The sequence below is a fragment of the Pollicipes pollicipes genome, unplaced genomic scaffold (genome assembly GCF_011947565.3).
Source record: "Pollicipes pollicipes isolate AB1234 unplaced genomic scaffold, Ppol_2.1 Scaffold_4219;HRSCAF=4965_pilon_pilon_pilon, whole genome shotgun sequence".
Classification (NCBI taxonomy): domain Eukaryota; kingdom Metazoa; phylum Arthropoda; class Thecostraca; order Pollicipedomorpha; family Pollicipedidae; genus Pollicipes; species Pollicipes pollicipes.
In genome coordinates this window covers 20,106,598-20,125,306 of record NW_023596448.1, presented here as the reverse complement: position 1 = coordinate 20,125,306, position 18,709 = coordinate 20,106,598, and the positions used below count along the sequence as shown (strand labels likewise).

Here is an 18,709-nt window from a genome sequence, read left to right as displayed (position 1 = left end):
ATCATCAGGTGAGTGAAAGTCTGTAAGCGACATGCAACAATGTACATCTGCCCGACTCCACCACTGCTGTGGTCCTGTGACGTCAGGCCGCATGGCATGGTCTGAGGACGCGTCTGCCAGGAGTCTGCCAGGAGTCTGAGACTCTGACAGGCTCTCTGCGGGAGTCTTCACCAGTCTGTGGCTAGCATTGCAGGCGCTCCTTCCATCGAGGCCCAGTTCAGAGTGTCAGGCTGACGCGCGAGAGGTGTGGACGCGACGGCCGTTGTCAGTTGGCACCCCGCAGACACTGCCAAGCGGGACCAGCGCTGAGTCTGTGTCTGGTCCGTCCTGCCCGTGATGACCCTGACCTGACCCGTCCCGCCGCAGGCATCACCAGGCGAGACCAGCGCTGGGTCGGTGCCTGACCCGCCCTGCCATTGATGACCCTGACCTGATCCGTCCCGCCGCAGGCATCACCAAGCGGGACCAGCGCTGGGTCGGCGCCTGGCTCGGCGTGCCCGTGATGACCCTGACCTGACACGTCCCTCTACAGGCATCACCAAGCGGGACCAGCGCTGGATTGGCGCCTGGCCCGCCCTGCCCTTGATGACCCTGACCTGACCCGTCCCGCCGCAGGCATCACCAAGCGGGACCAGCGTTGGATCGGCGCCTGGTGGATCGGTCTGCTGGTGATCGCCGGCCTGCTGACGCTGTACGGCTGGCTCATATCGCTGTTCCCGCGCCACCTCAGCAGGGACCACCTGCCGGCGGCCGAGCGGCGCCGCCTCGTCGCCAGTGACGCCAGCCAGCGGCCCTCCAGGCAAGGTGCGCCGCCCGTGTTGGCTCACCGAATCAACATCAAGTGCAGGGCACGTGTCGCAGCATTGGCAGGCCCTACAAACAAGGTGCGGAGCTCGTGTCAGAGCTCGCGTCAGGTACGGAGCTCGTGTCAGGTACGGAGCCCGCGTCAGAGCTCGTGCTAGGTACGGAGCTCGTGTCAGGTACAGAGTTCGCGTCAGAGCTCGTGTCAGGTATGAAGCTGGTTTCAGATCTCATGTTATGTACGGAGCTCGTGTCTCGTGTCGTGCTCATCGTTGAATCCTTCTAACAAATAATCTCCCAAGTGTCAGGTCATTTAACTGGCCTACAAACAAGGTAACGAACACATGCTACTTTAAGTCAGTACAATGGCCTTTTAAAAGGTATTCATCACATTAAGGCCTGTAATACCTAGCAGAGCGGTGGTTTGAACTGATGTTCTGATGTGCCAGAGCGGTTGTTTGAACTCATGTTCTAACGTGCCAGAGCGGTGGTTTGAACTGATGTTCTGATGTGCCAGTTAGGCCAGAGGTGGTGTCATGGATTTTGAGGCGAGAGACGACAAACTTTGCCAGCGAGTTCTGGACAAGATAGGGTCTCTTCACACAGAACCTCCTGAGCATTGTCGTGTTCGAGGATGGTGACACGTGTTCATTTGTAAAATTTCTAACACGTGTATCATATCCACGTGAATAACTGCCGTCAGCTAAAACATCCGAATGTAGGCTTGGTTCTAAATACAGTGGGATTCTCTATAAAGCAAGGGGTCTTTCTATCTCAAGACAGGGCTTCCTGTTGAATAAACAGGTTTTATGATGCGTGAAGAGCTGCCTAATCCAGGACAGTATCCTGCCGATTCGCAAAGGGGCCTTCCCATCGGGCAAAGGGCCCCATTTCCTCAAAACAGAACGTCTTGATTCGGAGCAGCTACCTTCTGGCGCACGAGAGAGGCCTCCTGGCCTTGGATACGAGCCTCCTCATGTAGACGGATCAATCTGACAATAAATAGGGGACTCCAGGCAAAACTAGTTCAACATATCTCCCATAATGTTCCTCCATAGCCAGCAAGGCAGCTTCCTGAACACAAAACAGAGAGAAAAACGGCCCGTCCTGATCTGATCTGATCTGAAAGTTATCCAGAGAACAGAAAAGGATCTTTTCTTAAAGGAACCTTTTGTCCTTCACCTTTTAAACCTCTCCATCTAATTGAAATATGTTATACTTCCGCTCTTAAAGCAGCCCGTCTTCCTGCCATCCAGCTCAATACGGTGACCTGCTTGATCCGAATTCTGATAAGACATGTGCAGCTACAAATCTTAAGTTTTGGTAAAATGGGCTCACCAGCATCTTGAGGAATAAAGCTTACTCTTACCCCTTCCCCCATCCAGAGGAGTAATTACCTCCTCAGCCCCCTCCCCTCCTGCTGCCCCACCCCTCGGTCAGGCTGCCCCGAATGATCCGGGCAGGACACGGTACGACACTTGATCACGTCCGCACCGGTCTTTGCGACTGGCATTTGTGGCGCAACCTACTCGTCTATCCCTCGGCATTTTCAAAGGCCGGTGTTTGCGTCCTTTATGCTTGCTAACTAGCATTAATGCCCACAGATACTATGCTTGAATGCTTGCTTGCCGTAAGACACGCTGAATGCTTTAGGGCTGCATTCATTGATAATCTGCGCGTGATTGTTGCTTGTTCAAGGTCTTGACATTCATTGAGGGTGATTCAGCGTGCGAGATATCATACCGTTTACCAGTGCCAAGGCTTGTAATGCTACGTAACGCCACGTTTAAAACGTTGAAGAGCGTGTTTCCTTTTTCCTGTCTTAATGAGCAGCTGATCTCTTGGCTGGTCTTGAGTAGCCTACTGACTTTTCTCCAAGCTCTCTGTGTGCCACCTTCAGCCGTGCACCACTGACGAGTCTGACCATTTGGCAGAGTTTGTCAACCGCGCCCTTCGCCTGCTGAAGAACCCGGTGCTGATGGCCTGCATCATGTCCAACTTCTTCTTCTTGATGTCCATCATCGGGTTCTACGCCTACCAACCCAAGTACCTGGAACACCATTTTCGCGTCAATAAGGCCACTGCCACCACCTACTCAGGTCAGACCTATCACCGGCCCAGCTGCCACGGTATGTTCCTTTCGTGGGCGTCCTTACGTCGTCCTACCATTTATCGCCGCCACCGTGGCCATCCCTCGCTATCCTTCTCTGCACGGTAGCGCGTTGATCCAAGGTTCTGCACTCACCGGCGAGCCTCGTTTTCAGTTGGAGCGAGTGAGTTGTGTTTTCAGCGCGGCATTGGTCGACAGTTGGCCGCCTTGACGGAGCGCGAGACATGCTCGTCAAGGTCAAGGACGCGTGCGCACAAACACGCGCAGGTAAATACCGGAGTGCGCACGCGACGAACTACGTGCGATCCTCTCCGACGCTGAACCGAACGGGCACGTGTCCACGCAGGACACGGGATTCTTGGAAAGAGATGATCCAGCTTTCAACAAGCCTATTTTCTGAAATGTTTATCGGACATGGCTTTCAGCGTACCCATGTGTGTACGAAACGCAGGTTCCCGTCCGACTCCCACGGACAGCTGGCTTATTAGATCGGGCTTGACGTGTGCTCGCACGAAGTGCGCCCCATGACATTAGCTGAAAGGTCGGCGCCAGAGGGCCGCGCTTGGATAGCGTGTCGCAGAGCCTTTCTTTACCAGGGCTTGGATACAGGACCTAGCTCATCCGGAGTTTAAATACGGTACCTAGATCATCCGGGGTTTAAATACAGGACCTAGATTGTCCGGGTTTAAAGACAGTGCCTTGCTTCGTCAAGGCTTAGATACGGGGTCTAGGTCTTCCGGGGTCTAAAGACAGGGCCTCACTTTTCAAGGATCTAAAAGCTGGTCCTGTCTTGTGTCAGGATTTAACGACTTTGTCTGGACCTGAAAACAAGACCTTGATCTGCCGGGATCTAAAGACAGGTGCTTGCTTCGTCGGCATCTATAAACAGGGTTCACTGGGTCCAGGGTTATAAACAGGGTTACAGGGTTCCTTGATCTGCCGTGCTCTGAATGTAGGGGAATGCTGTGCCGCGATCTGAAGCATGACAAAACATTCGTATAGTGGGCTGCCGCAGAATGAGCCAGAACGGTACTGGGAGCATGCGACAAAACTGACCCGCAGGTGCGCCTACACGTGGGTGTTACGCGTACCCTGTTCAACCTATGACCAGCCCGCGGGTAGTTTGTCAGCCAGTGATTTCAGATCACGGTAGACAAACGTCGTTCTCCAGATTCGAGATGATGACCGAACAGAGCCTTGCTTTGATGACTTGCTGGGCTGTTCTGGGACGAATCTCTGGACCCAGACCGCACACGGCCATTTATTCACCGCACGATTCAGAAGCGCGTGCGCATGTGTTCACATTACTCAGCTTGCGTGTGGTGTAATGACGAGGCGACTCGCTGGAAATATACCTTACCTATCTGCCCTATGTCATGCAACAACGTCGGACCCATTTTTATCAGGCATTTCGGTCCTCCGTCACGCACTTCAGCTGATTAGTTATCGAGCGTCGTGAAAGAACTATCACTGCGACGGTCTGACAGCCCTGGTGTTAAGTCACGACATGTATTTCTGGGACCACCGACCGCCGCCCACTGTCGCGCCACCTCAGCACGTCCTCAGCGACGGGCTCCTGATATCTCCCGCACCGTGCCGCACCAGGCGGAAAATAAACGGTGGCGCCCCCCCCCCCCCCCCCCCCCAGATAATCTCTATGTTCGTCCGGCCGGCGGGCGCCCTGCTCAGCCTCTGAGCGAGGTCAGATGACATGTGACCTCGACCCGGCAGCGGTCAGCAAGGTCACGCTGGTGTTCGGCATACTGGGCTCGGGCCTGCTGATGCGCCGCTTCCGGCCCTCCGGCCGCCTCGTCTCGGGCCTGATCGTCGCGTTCAGGGTGGTCGGCGCCTTCGTCTTCCTCACCAACTTCTTCTTCTACTGCAACTTTGGCGACGATCTGCCCGGCATCCGCGGACCGAACGGGTGAGACGCCCGCCAGCGGCGCGCCAGCCCCGGCTCGCTGTGTGTGCACACCACAGCAAATATTGCTTCGCTGAGGCATGCAGCGAGCTTTTGCACTTTTTGCGACTATTTGACTTTTTAACTTAAGCTTTAACGCCAGATTTTTGGTAGCGGATCTTAACATGCCGCTATGCTCGGCGCTGTGCGTCCCGCCCTCTGGAGTCAGCTGACCTTTAGCACGGCCGTTGTCACCGGCCGCAGGCTTTACCTATCCAGGGCAAGTGGCGAGCACTTAAAGCGGCCCGAACTCACCCGGCCACGGGTGAGCAGGTCGACAGGCAGGCCCTCCAACCAACTGAACTACCGGGATATAAAGCTTAAATATGTTTATAGTCTAACAACGGGTAATCCAGCACAGATCCAGACAAGAACAATAACACAGCATCACGTAAAACAGGGACTTTGTCGGGAAAAGCATTCCACAAAATTAGCCCTAAATACACCACATGAACTCTACATTTTGAGCACCAGCCTGCGGAGGCAGCTCTATCATTGATACGAGACAGTTTTGCGCCCTGCATGTTTCCAACAGTGTCCGCCGTCCACGTTCGTAAGGCGATCATTGTTGTCATGAATTTCATTAGCTTGTATTGTGTGAAATCTGCGGGAGTTGTCAAACCGTCCAGTCTCTTTTCGTGCTTGGCGCTATGTTTGACGGCTGTTTGTCTGTAAAATGCATCATAATAGTGCTTGGCATAAATTCCGTCGGCTTATTAATGCGAGGTCTTGACGCTGCAATTTCGCGTATAATAGCATTACCACGCAGGATTATCCGCAGGTCCAATATAGAGCTGGCTTAGGCTGCGGGAATTGCGGTTTTCCGTGGCTTGGTCTGACCTGAAATGGAGGCTGCTCCCGATCGTGCCAACGACTGGTGACGCCTTTTACATCATGTCACGTTACTTTCGCTCACACACCACGTCACATCACGTCCGATGCCACACCACGTCACACCACGCCCACTGTCACATCACGCCACATCATGTCTGCTGTCACATCAACCCACGTCACGTCCGTTGTTACATCACGTCACGTTACGTCCACTTTGACGCCACGGCCGCCGTCACATCACGTCCGCTGTCATGTCACGTAATACTGCTTCCGCCGCAACATGAAGTGACACCGCGCCTGCTGCCGGCCAGGAGTTTGGACATCTCCTCCGAGTGTAGCACCTCCTGTGGCTGCACCACCGAGGAGTACATCCCTGTCTGTCACCGGTCCGGCGAGGCGTCGCGCTCCTACTTCTCCCCGTGCCACGCCGGCTGCACCACGGCGATCAACGGCACCAACAGCACCAACAACCACACCGCCTACACCGACTGCAGGTGCGTGTATGTGAGTGGAGATTATGCATAATACCGGCACCAACTGCGCGGACGCGTCCGACGCCCATTTAAAACTTAATGACACTGCACCAGCACAGAGGAAATATGCTTCTGGCTGACGTTAGTCCAAACAACATATAAACTCGTAAATGGTTCATGAATCTACTCTGAGTGGTGTGGTGTCAGCTATCGGGGTCGAAGTCGGGGGACAGTCCTATCCACTCCCCGGTGGTGTGGTGTCAGCTATCAGGAGTTTGAGTCGGAGTCAGTCCTGCTTTCTCCCCCATGGTGTGGTGTGAGCTATCGGGGGTCTAAGTCGGGGACAGTCCTATCCGCTCTGCAGTGGTGTGGTGTCAGCTATCAGGGAACTAAGTCGGGGACAGTTCTATCCGTTCCCCTGTGGTATGGTGTCAGCTATCGGGGGTCTAAGTCGGGGACAGTCCTGCCCGCTTTCCTGTAGTGTGGTGTCAGCTATCGGGGGTCTAAGTCGGGGACAGTCCCGCCCGCTCCCTTGTGGTATGGTGTCAGCTATCGGGGGTCTAAGTCGGGGACAGTCCTGCCCGCTCCCCTGTAGTGTGGTGTCAGCTATCGGGGGTCTAAGTCGGGGACAGTCCCGCCCGCTCCCCTGTGGTGTGGTGTCAGCTATCGGGGGTCTAAGTCGGGGACAGTCCTGCCCGCTCCCCTGTGGTATGGTGTCAGCTATCGGGGGTCTAAGTCGGGGGCAGTCCTGCCCGCTCCCCTGTAGTGTGGTGTCAGCTATCGGGGGTCTAAGTCGGGGACAGTCCTGCCCGCTCCCCTGTGGTGTACTGTCAGCTACTCACGTCTAAGTCTCCGCTGACATTCTCTCACGTGTCAGGGGTGCGGAGCTGAAGCCCCTCTCTGCCGTATCGCCAGGCGTTCTCGACCGACACGTGACTAACCCCGCCCTCGCCACTCCGCCGGACGCAAGACGTTCATCATCTTCCTCCTCCGACGTGCCGGCAGGTGCCTGGACGACGTCGGGGCCACCCTGGCCAGCGGCCTGTGCCAGGGCGGCTGTGAGCACGCGTTCCACTGGTTCCTTATCATGGTCGCCATCTCCGGCATGATTAAATCCGCCGTCTCCATTCCACATGTCATCATCGTACTCAGGTGAGGATAGCGGCCACGGCGTAGGACGGCTGTGAGCCTCAGGCCCTGATACCGTGGGCAATAGCGACATGTTAGGAGGCATTCTGTATGACCGGGCCTGCCCTATACGATCGTCATTTTTAGTTGTAGAAATACGAAAAAAAACGAATAGAAATCGAGAGTGCAGCATGTAGTTCTTCGCACAGCATGCCATCCAGCTGGGGGTGTCGCGCCAACAGCTCTGTTTTGTGTAGCTGTCGGGACACGGTACTCGCCGACTAATTCACACGAGTACGAAATAGGGATTATCTGGTGGGCTAAGGGCTACACAACTGCAAACATCGCTGTCCCGTAGTTGCTTTCAAATTCCATTGATGCTAGATGTGACGGATCAAACGTGCGCAATGATGTCAAGGAACTGTTGGGCGTACAACTGACCTTCTTCACCGCAACCAACTGGCAGGGTGCACGGTTAACATACCATGACAAAACACTTCCCGTTTCCGAGCTTAAATACCTTCGCGGGCTGAAATTGGCCTTGCTGTGACCTTACTGTGAGCTGTGACGTGGAATAAGATTGACGCACCGACCCGGAAGCTCTTGTACGTGGCATTGGTGGGAATAGCTGCACGTGTGAAAACGTCGTAGCACGTGACGTTGACTGATATAATGGGATCGTCCAAGAATAGGCACAGGTGTACGAAACTAACCGAGCTAAGAGCGATGGTCAGCAATGCCATTTTATCTCACGCTGAACGCCATTTGTGACTCTAGAACAGCCTTGCAGTCGAATGGAACGAGGACCTCTACGACTTCATACCGTAGCTTGTCGCTCTCCCCTTTCCTCCCCGCCACCACCGGCACCTGTAAGGCGCGCTCCGCCGAACAGTCGCTCCTGGGGGCGCCGGCGCCAGCGGTTGTCACCCCAACGACCGGCGATCGTCGCTCCAGCGGCCGGCGGTCCCAGCCTCGACAGGACGCCGTGCTCGGACCCGACGCGCGGAGTCGGCCCCCCTCCCCCTGAGCAGCACCGCTGGCCGTCAGGTGCGTACTGCCCGAGGACAAGGCGATGGCGATGGGTCTCAGCGGCGCGCTGGTGGCCATCTCGTTCGGCGCCGGCCCGCTCATCATGGGAAGCCTGGTGGACCACGCGTGCCTCGTCTGGGAGCAGTCATGCGGCCACACGGGCGCCTGCTGGGTCTACGACCCCGACATGCTCAGGTACGCCCCGTCAGCGGACGTCGCGGTGATCCGCGGCAGTATGGCGTGGTGTCGGGGCGTGGGCTGAAGGAAGCTGTCCCGGCCGGTGTGGCGGTGATGTCGGTACGTGGGGCCGAAGGAAGCTTCCGTCGGTGTGGCGTGGCGGTCGGGACGTGGGGCCGAAGAAAAGCTGTCCCGATCGGTGTGGCGTGATGGTCGGGACGTGGGGGCCGGAAGGAAGCTGTCCTGTCGGTGTGGCTGTGGTGGTCGGGACGTGGGTCCGAAGGAAGCTGTCCCGATCAGTATGGGCGTGATGTCGGGGCGTGGGGCCGAAGGAAGCTGTCCTGTCGGTGTGGCGTGGTGTCGGGACGTGGGGCCGAAGGAAGCTGTCCCGATCGGTGTGGCGTGGCGTCGAGGCGCGGGCCGAAGGAAGCTGTCCTGTCGGTGTGGCGTGGTGTCGGGGCGTGGGACGAAGGAAGCTGCCCCGATCGGTATGGCGCTATGGTAGAGACGTGCCATCCACGGGTGTATCATCCGGACGCGGTTTGGAGAGTGCGGTGCTGTGTCAGATGTGGACGTGCTCGGGGTGTGGGGGCTGTGTTAGGGGTATGCTGTCCAGGATTGGGTAGCTGAGCCCGATGCCGTGTTAGTGTGCATTTTATAAACGTACTCAGCTGGGCACAGGCCGCTGAGACATGTCAGAAGGTTTACTATTCTCAGGTAGATTTTGGCTATTTCAAAGTGGGTTGCCAGCCGGAGCGCGGAATCTAACAAGCTGCAATGTTTTCAGTCTATGACCATCGTGTCACTTGGTTGCCTCTCCCACTTGTCTTGCAAACTCGCATATTTCTAGTCATTTGAAAAGCCTCCGACGGGATGAAATTTTTTGCATATAGCTTAAACTTTGCATCCTTAAATTCCGTACTGGAGGCCCACTACGACATTGTGGCCAGAAAGCCGATGCGCAATCCTGATGCAAAAATATCAACATCTACATGGCGGAGCCAGGGACCGCATGATACGCATAACACCATCCGCTCTGATCACCTAAGGTACAGCATAGTGGGCTTCGTCTTCACCACCCAGCTGCTGTCGGCGCTATCGGATGTCTTCGTCTTCCTCAACGCCAAGTCTCTGAACCTGTACCCTGATGAGGAGGAAGAGGAAGCTGACGGAAAGGGCAAGGGGACCGAACTGGAGCAGAAGAAGCCGGCGGTGGAGTGATCTGGTGATTACGTGGCGAAGACGGCGGGACGATCTAAAGAGTGGCAGCCTCTCAGGTAGAGCCAGTGGCGAGCAGTGAACCTCACGAGGAGGCCTGGAACTCTGGACTGATCTGAGTCGATGGAGGTCTGATCTGGAGTGAGCGGAAATTGGGCGTTTGAGTGAAAATTTAGAGTGAGTGGCAGTTTATGGACGTGACACAGTGCTTTCTTTGAGAATTGTATCAGAGCACCGTGATAAATTGTCTTCTTACATTTGAACCACGGCAACGATTTGGAAGAGGTGATTTGGACAGGGACATGGGAGTACTGCATGTGGGCGGAGCAGGAGCAAGCTGGCATGAATGTCAGTTTTGTTCCGCTGAAAAGCCGAAGTTTTTGTCCTACCGTTTTTCGGCGCTGTCCATTTGAGTATGTCCTTTTGCTTCGTCAAAGGTGGTGCGTTCATGACGGCTGATGTGGTGCATTTAGCGACATTCATTTTGTAATCGCGCTGTAAGCAAGATCTTTTGTATGACCTAGCGCATCATAGTGTAGTCATGACCTATGACATGGTCATGACATGGTCCTTGTGATAGGTCAGTGTATCGTCATGCGGCGAGCAATCTTAAATTTATCCCACTGTTGACATGAGCTCGGGTGACGGGTCAGTTGACCCACCCCCACAAATTTTTACAGAATAATTTACGAACGGCGTGGCGTTACCACGTTTAACTTTGCATATCTATACGTAATTAAAAAGCAGATCTGTTGGCATACAAAATGAGACGTATTTTGTAATGTCGTTGACATTTGGCAGGTCAAAGTCAGGTCGTGGCTGTCAGCGAAGACAGTTTCCAGGAACTCGTTCAACCTGGTGCGTTTCTCGGAAATCGTTCGATTTGATGACAATGAACTGTCAGACGAAGCAGTACATTTCTGCGACACTTTTTAGGCGACGAAACAATTAAATTTAGAATTACAACAAAGTCTTTTGGCCTAGGGCCAGGTATAAGGGGTCAGGCGGAGATCAAAACCAACCTGCTTTTTGACTCGATATTTTGCTGTATCAGGTAGTTTCTGATACTCGTTTTGTTCCTATTAATGAGTAGGTCACTGACCTGAAATGACCCAGGTCAACACATTGTTTTAAGGAACATACCAACTAGCATATTTTTTGACGCCTATTCAAATATAAAAATCAGGACAATTTCGCAGGATGTTGGTCACCATGATTTTCTAAAATATAAAGAAGACCACTGGCCTTGAATGGGCACCAGTGAACTTTTGCTCAGATCAGGTATCTAGATTCAGGGTGGTTGGATGACGAGGTCTTGTTGGCGTCGGACACCACTTTGGATTTGACCTCGTTTTACCATATTTAACTCGAAGGTGATGACCAAGAAACCTCAAATTTTGACACAAACTATTACACATACAAGCCACCCACCCTGTAAATTTGGTGTTTCTAGCTCCCTTAATTTTGAGATTTCAGGGCGGGAGCTAACTGACCGCTCACCCGAGCGAGGGATATTCAACAGGCCACCCGGGCGCGTATTAAGGGAGTACCTAAAGACTTATGACACGCTGAATGTCTCATTCAGCCCTGTGTATGATACGATCTGAAGGGCTCCGTCTATCCGTTCTCGCTAAACTGACAATGGGGCTGTGAGGATCTTCAAAAGCACCAGACCTTCGCAGCGGCTGGTTGTAGCTCGCCTTACTGAGAGCTAGGAGCAGTGATCGGCGATGCATTTTGCCGGACCACTGGCGGTGTGTGGGGTCCCTGCTGACTCCGATCCTGCTGCAGGTCAGAGCCCTGCTGATTCCGACCTGGCTGCAGGTCAGAGCCCTGCTGATTCCGATCCTGCTGCGGGTCAGAGCTCCTGCTGATTTTGACCTGGCTGCAGGTCAGAGCCCTGCTAATTCTAACCTGGCTTCAAGTCAAGCCTGACTGCGGGTCTGGTGTTCGAACCTGGCTACAAATCTGTTGTTAGGGCCTGCGTGCAAGTCTGGTGTTTTGCCGCCCGCTCTTATAATCAGCGTAAGGCATTCCATTGGTTATGACTATGCTAGTTATGTGTGTTGTTGAAAAGCAAACTCATTGTGGAAGCGCAATTTGATGACATTGATTTGTGCACATGGTGTGGTCAATGCTCATATCGCTAACCATTACATCTTGCTGTCAGTGATTTAATCGAACATATTACTAACTGCATAAACACCACGATGTTGTGCATTTCGCCGCGCTTGTTACACCCTTACTAACCTTTCCACTGGAACGACGGCGCATGCTACAAGATCATTCCTTTTTTATTCAGCGGATTTTAGAGTGTTGTCTGATGCCATCTAGCTGTGCATCCTGCAGACATGCCATTAACGCTTCTTATACGATGTAGTTGACTCAGGCGTTGGCCTCTATATCGGTTTTGCTTTATGATCACGTAGGAACTTGATGTGCTGTTATGATTGTTACGTGATGGTTGTGATTGCTGCAAATTCTGAGAAGTGACCACATTTATATGAGTGTGGGACTATGCCGCATCGGACGTCGGACGCATTTTAGCCCTGAAAAGAAGTCTACGCTAAATGAAACGGAATGACATTTGTAGTTACTGCATGCTTCTAGTGGTCTTCTCTCTTAATCAAGAATCTAAGGAACCTAATTAAGGACGTATCTGTGGCCTTATTGTTCTTTGTGGCCCATATTGACACTCGAAAGGAAACAGAGCTGGTCTGTTCATGTTCATCTGTTCAAATCAGACTGGTCTGTTCATGTAAATACACCCACTTGTTCTCAATTATGCGTTGTTATTGATCACTTCGTAGTTTTGGACAGCCGCCATGCCTCTCAGTCAGCTGACTCGTCGTGTCTCTTCTTTGTGTCGTTCTTCCCATGTGTGGATGACATGTGGTTTGTTGTAATACACACAAGCGGCTGACACATAAGATTTATTTTAAAAATATAATTTACATCTGTATGTACATCCATCGCAGACAGGGGAAGCCGTACCCTTGATGCTCCGATGCCCAAATGAGTTCAGCGCTCTCTCCAAACGTTCTTGCAAAACCAGCTTGGTCTCCCCCCCTCTTCCTTCTGTCACTCCGCGTCCGTCCAATTACCCCCAAACGCACACACTTCATTTCTCATCCACTCACCCGATCTGTTAGCGTACAGGCACAAGCACACGCATGAAGACGCATTCGCTCACACAAAGGCACTCGCGCTCACTGTCACTCACTTACTCGCTTACACATTTACTCACTTCGCACGCACGTTCTCGCTCGTTCACTCACCCCTTCCGTTGTTAATTCATTCACTCACTCATCACTCACTCACTCACTCACTCACTCCACGCGTTCCGAGTGCCGTGTCTGTCCAGCGTCACCGAGGAGACCTTTCGACAGCGTTCGAGTGCCGGCGGGCAGTTCCATGCCGTCACGGCCGTTCAGCGCGGGCGACTTTAAAGCTAATACGTCAGCAATGCCCGCGCGGTGGCTCGGCTGGCGGCGGTGGCGCCAGTTTGTACTCGCGAAATCACTGGACACACGACACGCGACATTCAGCCCGGCAGCCAGCGGCGCCCGCGACAGCAGCGCGCTCACCCCGCACGGCGCCAGTCAAGCTCATCGGCCAGTCATGCTCAAGGTAGCCGTAAATCGCTCGGCGAAATAAACTCTCAAAACCGTAAACAAAACGCTCTCTCGACATGCGTCCGCAGGCGTCAGCGGCAGCTGGGTAAGTGCAAGTGCAGAATTTCGCCAACAGAGGGGAGCAGCGTCTCCCGGTCGTCGCGCGGTAGCTAACGAATGACACGGTTTGCATATGGTATTTACAGGCGGAGTTTGTACTAACGTGGCGTCCGGAGCAGTATCAGCGGGCTCCGCGCACGCATTGCGACCCATATTTCTGCCTGGCTGTGGCCAACTGTTGACCCGTTCCAAACCACTGCACGAGACCGACAAGCCGCGACCGGCAAACATACACAAAAACCCCGCGGCGGCAGCTGTGTGAGACACGGTGAACGACATGTTTGCACTGTAAATGATCCTCGATGATTTGATTCTGTCTGCGGAGACCACTACATCCCAAGGCGCCATCTGATCCTGGGCTGCCCAGCCCCGCCATCTCAGGCTCCGCCGAACTCTGTTGTGACCTGGTGTCACCCAGTCCATGGCCATACCTAGCGAACAATGGCACTCCACGGACGCGGCTAACCTAGGCGCCGCCGCGCGCGGACCAGCCGGCACCGACCGCACTCGCGACTCGGTACACATCTGAAAGACATAAAAGAACCACACGCGAGCCGTCGAGACGGGCCGGGCCGGGTCACCACGCGGGCTCCACGGATTTGAGAAGACGTGCGGCTAAAGGTGGGATCTTCAGAGGGTCTAGAACGGGCCGAGCTGGCTGGGTCTCTACGGATAATGGGGATAGATTTACACAGGTCGACCGGCTGCGACACCGGAGGGAGGTTGGGGTCATCAAAATAGCTCTACATTCACAGTTATTTGTACTCGACTGACCGGACGACACATAAAGCTTCAAAAACATCAGATTTCTTGGACAGCCTTTGTGTCACCTGGTTGCCTCAGGCAGATGGTTGGGCAGGCTCTGGCTGTGAACGACCGTACACGTCGCAGGTGGCTCCACTCCGTCAAAGGCCACGGCTTTAGTTCTCCATTTGCCCACTGTGTGGCGCTGCGAACGGTCGGAGGCCGCCACGACATAGTTCACGAAGCTCCCGTCAGGCCGCACGGCGTCCATGCATGGTTCGGGGCTTTTCCGAGCGGGGGCGCCACCGGCGCAGAAGTGGCGCTTGCCACTCACTCGACCGAGAAACGAGTGCAGGCCTTTTTCCACTTGCACTGTGTACACCACTGCTCCCGGTGCTCCATGCCGTACACCTGGAACGGAATCAGCGCTGTAGCCAAAAAAACGACACAAAAACGTGCGCACAGAGGGCAGCGCAAAAAGGCGGGCACCAATAAACACGGCACCGCTAACGACCGAGCGGCGCCGCGGGCGTGTAACGGCCCGAACCCAGGCCCCGATGTGGGGCGCCGACTCGAAGCGGACCGACTCAGACCTGAGCGGCAGAGGGCGCCCGAAGGAGCTCCTGTGCTGCAGTCTGGGCGGGCCAAGCAGCGGCCAGACGGCGGCGCCAGCCACGGCACCCCTGGACCCTTCGAGCTCTGCACAGCCTAATGTGGGCGTATCAATACAGGCAGGGCAGACACAGGCATGGCTGTGTGAACCTGGCAACAGTTTTTGAAGTCGAGTGAGTTCCGTTGCCCAATTAATATCAGAGACACGCTTTCCTGCGACCTCTCCAAAACAGGTCATGGAGAGGACCCTCTTCACCCTACTAGCAGATAGACAGGATCGATGGGGAGACGAGGACCGGAATGTGCTTAGACAAGGGACACCTGGCATACGAGGGAAGCATTGAGAGGTGCACTCGATCATCATAGTAGCAGTAATAAGCGAGGCTTTCGGGCACTTGGACTGCGCGGCCGTATAGCGCCCATCACTCGTTCATTTCATTGCAAACAACTATCAACTATCAGGAAATGAGCCCAGCACTACACGCACCCGGCTGGAGACGCCTCTGACCTGACCACACCCCTGGCGACAGCCCTGGCGGCGCCCCTGACCACACACCCCTGGCGACAGCTGGCGGCGCCCCTGACCATACACCCCCGACGACAGCTGGCGGCGCCCCTGACCACACCCCTGGCGACAGCTGACGGCGCCCCTGACCACACCCCTGGCGACAGCTGGCGGCGCCCCTGACCACACCCCTGGCGAAGCTGGCGGCGCCCCTGACCACACCCCTAGCGACAGCTGGCGGCGCCCCTGACCACACACCCCTGGCGACAGCTGGCGGCGCCCCTGACCACACACCCCTGGCAACAGCTGGCGGCGCCCCTGACCACACACCCCTGGCGACAGCTGGCGGCGCCCCTGACCACACCCCTGACGACAGCTGGCGGCGCCCCTGCTCACCTTGCGGCACTTTTTGACGTCGCCGCGCAGCCGGCGGTGGTGTGGCGACGTCTTGGGACTGCTGGTGATCACCTTGGCTCCAAGCCGGAGGTACTTGCTTGATACGGCCTGCCGGGCAGCGGACCGGCGGTCAGAGGTAGCAGCGAACGGAACAGTGGTCAGAGGTAGCAGCGGACGGAGCAGCGGTCAGAGGTAGCAGCGGGCGGAGCAGCGGTCAGAGGTAGCAGCGGACGGAGCAGCGGTCAGAGGTAGCAGCAGACGGAACAGTGGTCAGAGGTAGCAGCGGACGGAACAGCGGTCAGAGGTAGCAGCGGACGGAGCAGCGGTCAGAGGTAGCAGCGGACGGAGCAGCGGTCAGAGGTAGCAGCGGACGGAGCAGCGGTCAGAGGTAGCAGCGGACGGAGCAGCGGTCAGAGGTAGCAGCGGACGGAGCAGCGGTCAGAGGTAGCAGCGGACGGAGCAGCGGTCAGAGGTAGCAGCGGACGGAGCAGCGGTCAGAGGTAGCAGCGGGCGGAGCAGCGGTCAGAGGTAGCAGCGGACGGAACAGTGGTCAGAGGTAGCAGCGGACGGAACAGTGGTCAGAGGTAGCAGCGGACGGAACAGTGGTCAGAGGTAGCAGCGGACGGAACAGTGGTCAGAGGTAGCAGCGGACGGAACAGTGGTCAGAGGTAGCAGCGGACGGAGCAGCGGTCAGAGGTAGCAGCGGGCGGAGCAGCGGTCAGAGGTAGCAGCGGACGGAGCAGCAGTCAGCGTCAGGTGCATATGGTCAATCTGGGTTACTTCGTTCATTCGTAAGTAAAATACATAGGCAGCCTTAGCGTATGAATAGCATGCCCTCGGTGCAATGACCTGTAGTTACAGATTCATCTAAAAAACCTTAAAACGGGTCTCACAAGAAGTGAATTTTCGCCACGTTTCTTGAGGCCAGAATACGCAGATAAACAGAGCGACCAACGACCAGCACACTCCACTCACTCACTCACTCACTCACTCACTCACTCACTCACTCACTCACTCACTCACTCACTCACTCACTCACTCACTCACTCACTCACTCACGCATCACTCACTCACTCACTCACTCACTCACTCACTCACTCACTCACTCACTCACTCACTCACTCACTCACTCACTCAGCTCCCCGACTGACCATACACTGACAGGTGCACGTTACACTGACGGGTGCGCGTTGCACTGACAGGTGCACGTTACACTGACAGGTGCACGTTACACGGCGGGAGACAGAGTGGAGAGAGGGCGAGCGTGGGTCCAGCGCAGAGAGCGCAGGCCGCCGGGCGACACGAATCACCAACCGCAGCGGAAATGCCTGAGCCCGGCGCAATTACAGTCAACGCGCCTAATGGCATGCCATCCGACAAAGTGGCGTGAGGAAGCGATCATTACAGCGTTCGTTGGTAGTATGGCGGCCAATGCGCCGCGGCCATCGAGAGCCGTTCACAGCTGACTGCTGTTCATGGGAGGAGTGATTGTATGTTTGTTTCTGGCACGCAACTGCTGGAAGGCATGTGGTTTATTTTTGGGTGGTTCAAGCAAGCCCATAATAGCTTATGTAGCTGTCACGCGATATTACCGTCAGCGGTAAGTGGTGGAAAGGAATGTGGCACCTAACGAGAGACTTCTCTGTGTATACAAAGTGATCTTAATCTTATTCTGGGTATATTTCCATCTTCACATTGACAACTTGCGATTCCCGTGAGCATTAAGAGATTTTACGAGGCCAGCTCTCGAAGTGTGTCATGACGGGGAAGATCAAACATGTGCGAATACCTACTCAAACATTGTATTCACCAACTCCATCGGTCTAGACCAATCAACGCGCACCAAGTGAGCCATCCGCGAGACCAGCGCGGCCGGCGTGCGGGTCCTTCACAGGGAGCGGAGGAGACGGGCGCCCGAGCACCGCCGCCGCCCGCCACTAACCGTGGTCCAGAGTGCCGGTGTCCAGGACTGCCTCGGCTGCGGTATGGGGATGGGCGCCGCGCCGACGTCGCCGCCGGCGGCGCGCAGCGCCAGCTCGCGCTGGTACTGCGGGTCCTCGTGCGGCGGCCGCGCCATGTCCATGTGCGACAGGGTCGGCGGCGAGCTGGCGTACAGGCCGGCCATGCCGTCGCTGATGCTCTCCATGGCGACGTCCACCTCCGTGTAGTAGAACTCCTCTTCGTGGTCGCTGAGGTCCGAGTTCTCCTGGCGCGGCGGACGGCTGGTGCAGGGGAAGGGAGGACAGTCAGAGACCTGCACCGGATGGAGGACCATCGACGGCAGTACATGACACTGCTGGGACAGGACATTAAAGGAGATGTTCCGCACGTGGAAATATTAAGGCAAGCATCAGATATTATGGAACTCACTCATTTGTAAATATTGGTTTGCTTTGAAGTGCGCAGGACTGCTCTGGATAGCACAACTTCATTGCTTCGTAAATATACTCTCCAATACAGCGTCGTTTGATGACGTCATGGAACGTTTCTTATGACATAAGTGTCGCCGCCAGACTGGCCGTGCTAGAATTGGCATTGTAGCACATGGGCTGACTCACTTGTAATATTTCACAACTCGCTGCAAGGTGGCTTGTAATTTGTGCGTACGAAAAATAGCCATCGTTATATGCGCGTACTTTGGCGATTGGCGTAGTGTTCTTGTACACTTTCCTGTGATGGCATGTTTTTTTCTCGCATTTGCATTCTCAGCTACGGCGTTATCCTTACGTTATGTGATGCCCAGCCTTATGACCGTCAGAACTAGTAAAACTGCCTAAATGTCTAGAGTATGCACCACAAAACGCTGTTCCTGAACGAGACTTGCATTTATCGCGTTAAGCTGGTTGAAACCCAACTGGTGTCCGTTCATGCAACATTTCACGATTACATAATTCAGACACGAATATCCCCTGTTTTTCTTGACCTTGCACACAATGGGGTCATTGAGGAGCCGGAATTCGTGTGACGTTTCCATGACGTCACTCTCAG

The 18,709-nt window shown here is 55.0% G+C and overlaps 2 protein-coding genes across 3 annotated transcripts in view; one reads left to right on the top strand and one right to left on the bottom strand.

The window, feature by feature from the left end:
- LOC119095287 (solute carrier organic anion transporter family member 74D) overlaps window positions 1-12,515 on the top strand; it is a 29,236-nt gene extending 16,721 nt beyond the window's left edge. The window contains exons 4-10 of the mRNA XM_037218143.1: window positions 616-804; window positions 2,736-2,900; window positions 4,643-4,835; window positions 6,017-6,199; window positions 7,184-7,330; window positions 8,354-8,530; window positions 9,562-12,515. Coding sequence (XP_037074038.1) covers window positions 616-804; window positions 2,736-2,900; window positions 4,643-4,835; window positions 6,017-6,199; window positions 7,184-7,330; window positions 8,354-8,530; window positions 9,562-9,733 — 1,226 coding nt within the window. The 3' untranslated portion in view covers window positions 9,734-12,515. The remainder of the gene's footprint in view (window positions 1-615; window positions 805-2,735; window positions 2,901-4,642; window positions 4,836-6,016; window positions 6,200-7,183; window positions 7,331-8,353; window positions 8,531-9,561) is intronic.
- Window positions 12,516-12,663: 148 nt separating this feature from the next.
- LOC119095288 (zinc finger protein 704) overlaps window positions 12,664-18,709 on the bottom strand; it is a 91,292-nt gene continuing 85,246 nt past the window's right edge. The window contains exons 6-8 of one of the 2 annotated variants that reach the window (XM_037218144.1): window positions 17,664-17,943; window positions 15,722-15,829; window positions 12,664-14,619 (exon numbers count right to left, since the gene is read on the bottom strand). In XM_037218144.1, the coding sequence (XP_037074039.1) occupies window positions 14,539-14,619; window positions 15,722-15,829; window positions 17,664-17,943 (469 nt within the window). In that variant the 3' untranslated portion in view covers window positions 12,664-14,538. The remainder of the gene's footprint in view (window positions 14,620-15,721; window positions 15,830-17,663; window positions 17,944-18,709) is intronic. The other variant, XM_037218145.1, reaches the window with a different exon arrangement.